This window comes from Phaseolus vulgaris, chromosome 9 (genome assembly GCF_000499845.2).
Source record: "Phaseolus vulgaris cultivar G19833 chromosome 9, P. vulgaris v2.0, whole genome shotgun sequence".
Classification (NCBI taxonomy): domain Eukaryota; kingdom Viridiplantae; phylum Streptophyta; class Magnoliopsida; order Fabales; family Fabaceae; genus Phaseolus; species Phaseolus vulgaris.
In genome coordinates, this window is record NC_023751.2 from 35,269,122 (window position 1) to 35,280,105 (window position 10,984).

Sequence of the window (10,984 nt, forward strand, 5' to 3'; positions counted from 1 at the left end):
CTCTCTATTTCCTTCTTTATTTTCACTACTTATTGTTAATTATATGGAGTATGGAACAATCACATGTTTGGCTACCCGGTTCATCAATTCACATGAAGAATTCAAATGTCATACATGGATGAGTTTATGTAATTCCATTTTGCCAGAATTAGTCATACAACTCACTCAATTGTTACTCTTCTCTTTCATCTCTTTTCATCAAAAATAGGAAAAGTTAACAAATTAAACTGTTAAATGAAAGGGTCTTAATTGTTTATTCTAATGTTCTATTTATTTTGGCCATTAAGAAATAATTATTTTTTAAGGTGGAGTGCCAAATAAATTTTACTATTATGTTTTGGTAAAATGAAAGGTGAAGTTCAGTGAGTCGGAAAGAAGGATGTTTTCCTCATTATGAAGCCAACCCAAATCACTGTTTTCAGTATCATTATGCTGAAATTACAAATTGCGTAGTAATGGAAGTTCATGAATCTAATAAAGTCACGTGAAGCCCAGAAAAAGGATTTCATCACCACCCTACAAATGTTTATATTCATTAAACTAACCTTGAATTATTTTGTTCCAGAAGATGACACTCTTGATTTGACACATATCATTAAATAGAATCAAGTCTTTTCTCTCAGTTTAAACAAGATTTATTTTAAAAATATGCACTTAAACAGATTATATTGGAATGTACTTTATTACAATTCTGATAGCACTTATTTACCTTGTTCTAAGAGTCGGAAAAAGTTAGGTAGGCATCAAGAGAAGGTGGGAAATCACTAAAAACGATGAAACTAGAGTGTGTTAAAAAGCTTTGTATGGTTTATTGCGGAAAGGTTGTGTGAGTTAAATGTTGTAGGTGAGAATAAGTTTTTGGCACTCCAATCATGTATCTCTCACATTCAACACAGTTTTGTGCACTCATTACGCCGACACCGTGTGTCTGTATCATCAGATGGAGAAATTCTCTGACAGTACACATTCTTTTTCTTTAAATAGCAAAACCCACTTTTTTCTCCTTTTGTATTATTGTTGTTTTCTCCACTTGATAAATGTTCTTTTCAAATGGAAAATATTAACTCTAGGGAAATATCATTAGTAGCTCCTCCTTGGTAGTCCCCACCTTGACCCCATAGAATTGGGAATGAAGATGGTGCTTCTTTCTAGCCACTCTGTGGAGTCTCACTATGATTCTATGATTGATGGGTAATCCATGAAACACAAGGACTTCTTGCCCTCCTCTTTCAGGGCACATACCAATACCCAAACATAAATTCAATATTTCCATAACTTCTCATCTTAACTTCATTTTTTCAATACACTGACAAATGCATACTAATTAAAGTATATAATTAAGAAAAAACCTTCACCCTCCAAGATAATTTTATATTTTATTATGCTATCAGAAACTCTCTTAAATCTTATATCAGATAAGATCAAAATAATATAATTTTGCTAGCACAGATAAAAATACAAAAGGGTGTTAAGCTTGGTTTCCTTTCTTCTATTAATTAAAATATGAAAACCCACATAATTTTATAATTCTTATTAAATTTAACAAATAAAAACATGTATCACTACCATTTCTCACAATTTGGATTCTTGCTGATAGTACTATACACCACTGTGCATTCTCATTAAGACTGTAGCTGGGAAGGCTTGGCTTCTTTAACTCCTAATTTTCTGTTTACAAAGACATCGTCCCTGGACATGTTTTTTCTTTTGTCATGTTTTGTGACCACTTTAGCTTAGGATAATACAAATATTCTTAATGAAAGAGAAATGCATTTGAGTGGAAAATATTTACAGTAGTTATTAAGAAGTGACCTTTAAATATAACTTAATTTGATAAGGTGAAATTTATATCATTTGAAATGTCATGATTTCTCGTTGACGTGAGATATTCAGTTACAATTATTTTAGTGAAGAATTTTTTTTTTTTTTAAATCCAATATTTTAATTACTTAAGAAGAATCAAACTTAGTTTTACTACACATTTAATTATTTAAACAGTAGTTACTAATTTTAATTATAGAATATCAAAACCTTGTTGTATGAGATAATGAAAAGCCAAAGGAAAAAACAAAGTTGGAAATAGTGATACTGATCAGTATCTCTTCTCCAAACCCTAAACATTTTCAAGCCCAATTTGTGAACTCAATACACAAATGACTCACACATCAAATTTTGTATTTTTCTTTTAATTTTCATTTGGTAGCCACTTTACCCATCATCACAATTGAAAGATTTAGGTTTAAACTTTTAAAAAAACTCTTTGGGTCCTAAATATACTTTTATAATTTGGCTTAATTTTAAATGGGTTTCTACCCTTATCTAAATCTTGTGTTAATAAAAAAGTAATATAAAACATCACTTAAAATAAAGTAGAGCAACACTACAAACCCTAATGATTTCAATCTTATTGCGCTAATAGCTTTCAGATTATTCATCTTGTATTCTTTTAAAAAGGTTGTTGATTAATTGCATTCTCAACAGTGATGATTGGATAAAATTAAGAATTATATGATTGAACACTTTTATTTCCAACTGAACAACACCATTGATAGCTCTTTTAGAGCACTATTAATTCAATCAGAAAGGGACCCAAAACTTTGAAGGTACCTTCCCTCCCATAACATCACAAAAAAGATACCAAAATGGAGTTTGTCATTATGAAATCTGAGTAAGAGCTTTTGGAAAAACTCAACCCTATCACAAGTTTTACTATTTCCCCATTGTTAAAGAACAAAGTCACTACCAACCAATGCCATTTCATCCTCATTCATATAGAAATAATTGGGTTATGTAGTTTAATTTACAGATTAAAAGTTACATTTATTTTACCTTTATATTATTATCTAATTAGGATTATTTATTTTTGTAATAATTATTTATTTGATTGATAGTATACACTTAGTATCATAATTAAATTCTTACCTTAATCTCTCATGTCAATTTTATATATATATATATATATATATATATAACATATAGTTCTAATAACCTTCGTATCTAAATGATAAATCAACATAAAATATTTTAATATCTTATTTCACATTAAAAAAAACTGAACAATAAATTATTTTAATAGATTTTTTTTACAAATATTAAAAAAATTGAAAAAACCAATTTTAAGCAAAATTACAATAACAAAAAATATATTTAACCATTAAATCATATTTAATTCTTAAATTTAAAATCTTGAGAAAAAAAATTGTAGTCATCTTCCTATTAAAAAGGACTCATATATTTACATTTGGGTTCTTAAAATTAGTTAAGATTAACTAATCCTAATTTTTAAAAGTAAAGAAATGATTACTTTTATTAATGTGAAGAAAAGTATGAGTGATCTACTTTTATATGATACACAGCTTGCACTCACTTTAGTCACATGAAAGTAATTTAGTGTACAACTTTTCTATGAAATCATGTATATGAATATTTCTTAACATTAACATTGTGAAGTGTAAAATAGGATGGTGTTGTGAGATGGGAATATATATATTTAGTTAAGTTGAATGTTTGGTGTAGAAGAAAATGTGGTGTTAAAATATGTTTGTTAAAATAATTGTGAGGGAAATGTATGATTGATGTATGATAGGGTAAGATTTAGAAAATGATAAGAGGAAGAGAGTGAAGTGGTTTGGGTAAAGAAATATAAAAAAAGAGAATGAAAGGAATGATTGTGTTGTGAGATGGGAAGACAGGACCCACTTACGCCGTTCAATCATGCAAGCTTTAAGGTCAAAGCAATCATAAACAATGTTGAACAAATAACAATGGAAGCACAAACTCTCAATCTCTTCTTCTACTCCATTCTTATTTTTCCTTTCATTCAAGGACATCCATTCAAACCAACAAAACCATAATAATGTTTTTCTTTTTAATTTTAATATATATTATTTTATTATTAAATTGTGGGTTGTAAAGTTATTACAAAGTGAACTTTAAGTCTAATTCAACTCTACAATATATTATGAGTGATTCAATAACTGTCCGATAGAGGTGGCACGATAAATCCAACAAACTCTTATTAGAATAACGAAGTTGATTTTAAACCTAATTCAATCCATAAAATTGACGAAGTTTACTTATTCTTACTTCTCCAACAAAAGTGATATAATTTTTTTTAAGAATGTCAAAGTATTATTTTTCTTCTATGAAAATATAAAGTTCTTTTTATGTTGTTGTCTTTCTCTTTGTTTGTATTTTTCTGTCCATTGTCTTCTTCTCTCTATTATCTTTGTTTATGGTTGTTTCATTGTTGTTATATGTAGTTTTCTCTTTCATGTTTTTTTGGTTTTTCCTTTCACGCCATTTGCTCCCTCTTTACTTCTCTTTTCTCATCAAATGTAAAAAACAGAACCTATAAAATTATAGATAAATTGTTTGATGTAAACAAATAGATATATAAATCACCACATGATGTAAGATTTTAAATTATGATTATGTGATTTTTTTGTGATAGCTGATATGGTAAAAGAATGTAGATAAAATGAAGAATAGGGTCATAATTGCAGTCATGAAAATTAAAAAAAAATCTTAATATTATGGTTAAATGCTGATATGATTTACTCTGAGTACTTAATTTATATTATATGACACTATAGAATAAAAATGTGATAAAATATGTTCATACTCCCCTGAAAATTTTAAACATGGATTGAGGGATTAATTCAGCAGCATGAGGACTATAGCTTTAGAAAACTGGTCTCTTAAGATAAGCAAATAAATTTACATCCACATTAAATTTTAAGAAATTGAGACAATAATACATTTCAAATTATATAAAATGCAAATTTAAGATAGGTTCATTTTAGAAGAGCCATGTCTGCATTTATATATATATATATATATATATATATATATATATATATATATATATATATATATATATATATATATATATATATATATATATATATATATATATATATATATATATATATATAGCTGTGTCTTACTGAGACATGTCCAAGTATCTGCAATATGATACAAGTGTTCCATTGCTTATTTTGACCACATCATCACTCCTTAAACTACAAATTCATTCATGTTAACAAAACATGCTTCTTCTCATAATAGTAAAGCATGAACTCAACAACATCTTCAATTCATGGATCAAACAGCTAGACACAATAATACTGCAGAGCCCTTCTATATTCCTCCACAGACATGGATGAATAAAAGTACGAAACCATTGGATTCAAGATGAAAATAGTGTCTATGTGCTAAAAAGCTTTCCTACTTCTAAAAGGGTATTGAATGTGATCTTTATAATTGTCTTAAAAGTAGTTTCCATCATGATATTTTGTACTGCATAAACGTAAGACTGGTTGAAGAAAAAACATGAAAAGAAAGTGGCTAAACAAGGTGGTTGAAAACAGAAGAAAAAACAAACACATTCTATAATGAAAATTAGCGGTTACACAAAGGCTATGACTTGCATTTTACAACTTGTGGATGATTTTACAAGAAACCCCCCCACTATCCAAAGTCAGTCAATCCATGAAGTAGTTAACTTTGAGATTCTTGGGCAAACATGAACCCATGAATCCACTATCCCATGTCCTATCACCTTTACCACCCCAACAAAGTGTAAAACCTATACCCCCCTCTTCCCCACCAAAGTTAACTGTCTGTAAACTGCTTTGAAAAATGTCTTTCAGCCATTTCTCAAACATGCTGTTAGTAAAATTTCCACACCCCACACCAATTTCATCTATCACCCTCTTCTCTACAGTAAATTTCACCACACATTCTTTCCCATAAACCTCCTCAAAAGACTCTTTCATCTTTGACACAAACATCTCTCCCACTTCCCTCTCCCTCTCTGGACTTTCATTCAACTCAAACCTGTTCTCAATTGAGTCAAGAACCCCATTCCAGCTCAACGGATCCACCACAGTTTCCCTTGTCAAATCACTTGAAATTGGACTACTTCCACCTGTTTTCTCTTCCACATCATCCTCTTCATCAGCTTTCATGTTCAGGTCAAGATTGTTGAAGCTTGAATGCCGAGAAAACACCTTCCTACCCTCCTCCTTCTCCTCCACCCTTGGATTCTTAACCTTGGAAAATAAATCCAGCACTTCAGCTCTTCTCTTCTGACCCAAACAAGGTGATGATGAAGACTCCAAATCAGGCTTGGTTTCACTTATCTGCAACACCAACTTCATCACTGACTCCTTATTGTTCTGCTCTTCATTGCCCCTGGTGTCACCATTGGTCAATATGAACACTGCTCGGCCTGAACTCTCCTCACTCCTACTTAAACTTCCAAAGTTTCCAGTTTCAAACCCATCTGCAAGAAACTTCCTGAACTGGGCATCAGCAAAATCCAAATTTTCTACAAGAATCACAAGCTTCTCATGGCTTTTCAATGCTCCAGCCACCCTTTCAGCAAATGGGGTTGCTGAACTTTTCAGCATGTCCAAGTGAAGGAGCACATCAACTGAGCCAAACACTGATTCTGCAATGGCACGCGCCAACCTTGTTTTCCCAATAGAGTCAGTTCCTTGCAACAACAACCAAGTAGTGGCACTTTGCTTTGCAGATTTGGAATCAACCAAGGCCTCTGCTATGGAAGGAACTGTCTCAGATTGCCATGGCACATTCTCCTGCAATAGCTTACAAATATGAGCTTGTCGCAGGGCTCTATCAGTAGTTATGATATTTTCCACCGTTTGCCCTGAACCACCGAATGTTGAATTCCCAAGAGCAAGAGTAATCTTTACTTCGTTATTATTACCTTCCATGCCCTTGAGAGAATCCAAGGCTGTGGATGGCTTTCTCTGAGTCACATCACTGAAATTGAACTCAATGGTGCATGATTGTTGGCGCCGAAACCGAGGGACAATGTTGGAGCTATAAGCCGGTTTGGCAGGTGAATCAGCAAAAGATATTGAGCTTGAATCTGTGAAGACACTGCCTTGGTTTGGCCACCAGGGATATGATGAGTTGTAAGGGTAGATCTTCCCATTTGAACTCTGATTGCCGTGTAAACTGTTGCTCCAATGGTTTTCAGACTGTTTGCTCTGGTGCAGACAGTGGCATAGTCTGTTCCATTTCCTTTTCAACTGAACCAACTCATCCTGAAAACATTGAACTTCTTCATAAGCCACTTTCTCAACCAACCCAAACAAGAATAAATAGCATAATTTCACTGAATCACAATCTCTCATACAATAATTTTGTGTCTGTCTGAATGAAGATTTATGATGTTTAAGAAAAAAACTTATATGCTATTAAATCCTGTGACATGAATTTGTTAAAACACTTCTGAAAAATATGTAATTGTTATCATATTTTGGAACTAATAGACTAATAAGTTCAATATGAATAAGTATTTATTAATAGACTTGTTATAAATGATGAAGATTAAGACACAAGTATTGGAATATTTTGTAAAGTAAACTTTGTTTTAATGTATTAATGAATGATTAAGGCGTTAATTTTAGTCTCTTTTTTTTGTACAAGAGGGGAAAAAAGTAAAAGTTTTGCTACCTTTTGATGGGCTTCGGTGGTATGAGACTGAAGCCAGGAAGGCAACAGTTTCTTCTGGCCTGGTTTGAACAACTGAGCTTCTTTTTCATAATTGGTGGCACATTCTTCACAGCAGTTGAGTTTATCCTGCTCCTCCTTGCTGTTACTGAAGAGCTTTGTTTCCAGCATATAAGATGGATTCTGGGAGATTGTCATCTTTGAATCGTGAACACTGAAATTAGTACACAAGATTCAATGAACATTCAACAATAGTAACCAAATAGACACTTTTGGGATTTGAATATATTCTGCATCAGAAGCCAGCTTGTGTACTTTTTAATATTCTTGTAACATTTTTTTTTATCACGTTCTTGCTATCTTCCAAAAGGTTACTGTAAATCATGTTTGAGAAACTGAAATGTTTGCAATAAGGAATATATATAACCCTTTCTTTCTTGTTTCTTTTCCTTTTGGTAAAGTATATATGGTTCCTTCTACACAATATCATGTGAATCCGTAATGTCTAAGAGGTTCTATGTTTACTGACAAAACAAAGTGAAGCAGAAAGGCACTGCTTCACGTCTACCTTACCAACCAACCATGCTTTTGACAGTGGCTTCTGGCATAGTCCAGAGACCGTACGTACTTAGCAACCAAATGCAAAGCCAATTAAACTCTCAAATTAAGGAATGATCATCACTGAATAACTTTTAATTGTATACTTAATTTTCCTTTTCTCCTTCACTTTGGTATTGCTCTTGAGTTAAGCTTAAAGTTGTTTGTACTCACTTTTATATATGGAATGATGTAATCTCTAGTTGTTAAAGAAAATATCAATTAGTTAGAGTTTTTGGTATTAAATTGATGAAAGTGATTAAGCAAGAGATAATTACCTGGAAGCATGGAGACTCAAGCCAAGTCCACCTGATGGAACAGGAACAGCTTGAAGAGCCCACTGAGTCTCAAGAGGAGGTTGCCTCATTTGGCACCTCATGTATGTTTGATAACTTGCTGTGGCCATAAGCCACACCTTGGTGTTGGAATCACAAAATAACTTCCCTATTTCAGCAAGTAGATGATCAACTGGGTTATAGCCACAAACTTCTCCTTCCTCCTTTTCACTAGAAGTTGTTGCTTCCACAGTCCACTTGAGGTCTCCAACATAGAAAATGGCTCCTCCTCCTGATGCAACAGAATCCACCTTCCTCTTCAGTGCTGAGAGACTCATCTCCACTTCTTCCCTTTTCATGAACCTCAGAGAAACCGGTGCAAGCTGAAACTTGATGAAATGTGTTGACTTCAACTCATCAGGCACATCTCCTCTTTCCAACTTCCCCATTAGCTCTCCCACAAGGCCTTCAGTGAGTGCCACTGAGTCACCTACTATCACAGTGTTCTTCTTCTTCTTCCTCAAGAGGACATCAATAACCACCTTGATATCCTCCTTGGAAGAGGGTGGTGGTGACTCAGTGATGGGAAACACCGAGGCCTTCTTCTGTGGAGAGAACAGAAGTGGAGCACTGAACTCAGGAGAAGTGTAAGAAGCCAAGAAATGGTTCTGCCTGAAGGAACTGGCTGTGTTGTTCTCACTGGGAGCAGGAGAACAAGGAGAAGAGAAAACACCACCAGAAGTGTTGTAACACTGGAAAACTGAAGGTGTTGAAGAAGTGTCCTCTATGTTGGTCTTAACAGCAGTGCTAGAGAAACCAGCCTCTCTCATAACCCTGCTAACGCTAGGGTCATCAAGGATAGATATAATGAGCTGTTCAAGCTCCACCTTGATGGTGAGAAGTGGCTGCTGCTGCTGCTGCTCAATGCAGCCTCTTCTCTGGTGAGCCTGTGCTCTCTTGAGTGCAGCAATGAGAGCATTGGAGAGAGAAGGCTGTGTGTGGAGCAAGGGAGCAGGTGTTGTTGGGAGCCTGTTGAGGGCCACATTGAAGCAGAGCTCAAGGGCTCTGCACTGAAGAGGGTGTGATGTTTGGTGTGGCTGAGATTTGAGACAAGCCCTTCTCAAGGAACTGGCTCTTAGGCTCAGCAAAGTTGCAGCCACATGCAGAGGGGTGACCTGTGCATGGCCCCTTCTGCGTGCCAACCCAAGAGAGTGCTTCAACACTGAAGCAGCCTCCGCTGTGAGGGTCTGTTGCAATGTACAAGCTCCTGAGCGCATCACTTGAATAAAACCCCTCCCCCACACCACCCCCTTTGTGTCAAAACCTTTTCTTCACAACCACACTTCTTCCCTTTCTCTTATCTTTCTATTTCTCTCCAAACACCACCACCAACACCCCTCCTTTCTGTTTTGGCCTAACAAAAAACCTACCTCCTGCTACTCCTCTTCTGATCAGAGGAACCTCGAACTAACTCAAAGCTAGTTCTGAAAGATGAGAATGAATGAGAGAATGAGAGAAAGAGAGAGAGAGCAACTGGTTAAGTTTTAGAAACACCACACTAGGCCTCATTGCTTCTTTATACTACTATACTTCTTGTCACTCATTATTCATTATATTATATATATTTTTTTTTCCTTTTCCTTTTGCTTAATTCTCTTTCGGTTTTAGCTTAAAGCAGCAGCTTTTTCTTGGCTTTTTTATTTCCTCTTTCTCTCTCCAGTTTACAGTTAAAGGTGCAGTCCATCCATACTAATCTAAATGTGTTATTCATGTAATGAGGTGTTTTCTGATTTTTTGAGCACCAGTTTTTTATTCTCTTATTCTTAATTGGAATGTCGGTTTTGTAACAGTACACTCTTTTGGACCCCAAAAAATTACCATTGGCCCAATGCACATATAGTGTTGCTGAATTTTAGCTGTTTAAGTCATGCATATAAAAGGGTGAAAAGCTGTAGAGTGCAGTCATCTGCTATAGCTGCAACCGCAATATGCATGCATGTTGATCATATTACAAAGGGGTGGAGAAACTATTTGATTCCATTGATTAATTAGATGATAGCATACTTAAAAAAAACTAACATGTTCTTTCTTGTGCAATGTGTAGTCTTTGTGCAAATGAGGTTGCGTAAGAAGCTAGAGAGTACAAGGGTCCCACAGTTCAAAATTCTTACTTGGAGTCACAAAGCTTTCCTCCTTCCACATCATCCTTTGAATAGCCAGACAACCCCAGCAGAAATTCAAAAAAAGTACTAAAGGAGAAAGTTGGGAAGGTGAAAAGAGATAAAAACTGAAAAGAAAGTTATAGATTATATATATATAGTTCATATTTCATGTAATGTTCTTACAAAACTAAGCTACCATTTCTTTTCATCACATTAATAATCATTTCATTTTCTGATATGTCATCTAAATCTATGCAGTTGTTATACAAGTATGTAGTATATTTCATCATATAATCTTTTTTTCTGTCATTTATATATGAATATGTAAAGTTAGAATTTGATTGAGCATGTTGTGAAAAGAGATAGTAGTAAAATAAAAGGAGCACTCTCTCTCTTCACGCCAATCCTCGTAGAGAGACAGCATTTTATTCCCCAAGTACCCGAAAAGCAACTCTCTGTCTG

The 10,984-nt window shown here is 34.1% G+C and overlaps 1 protein-coding gene across 1 annotated transcript; it reads right to left on the minus strand.

Annotated features, from left to right (window-relative positions):
* Positions 1-5,362: 5,362 nt before the first annotated feature.
* Positions 5,363-9,922, minus strand: LOC137821678 (protein SMAX1-LIKE 4-like). The gene is made up of 3 exons (XM_068626387.1): positions 8,364-9,922; positions 7,492-7,702; positions 5,363-7,079 (listed from the first exon to the last, which is right to left on the minus strand). The coding sequence occupies exons 1-3, from the start codon at positions 9,635-9,637 to the stop codon at positions 5,487-5,489; spliced, it is 3,078 nt and encodes a 1,025-aa protein (XP_068482488.1). The 5' UTR covers positions 9,638-9,922; the 3' UTR covers positions 5,363-5,486.
* Between the last annotated feature and the right edge of the window lie 1,062 nt (positions 9,923-10,984).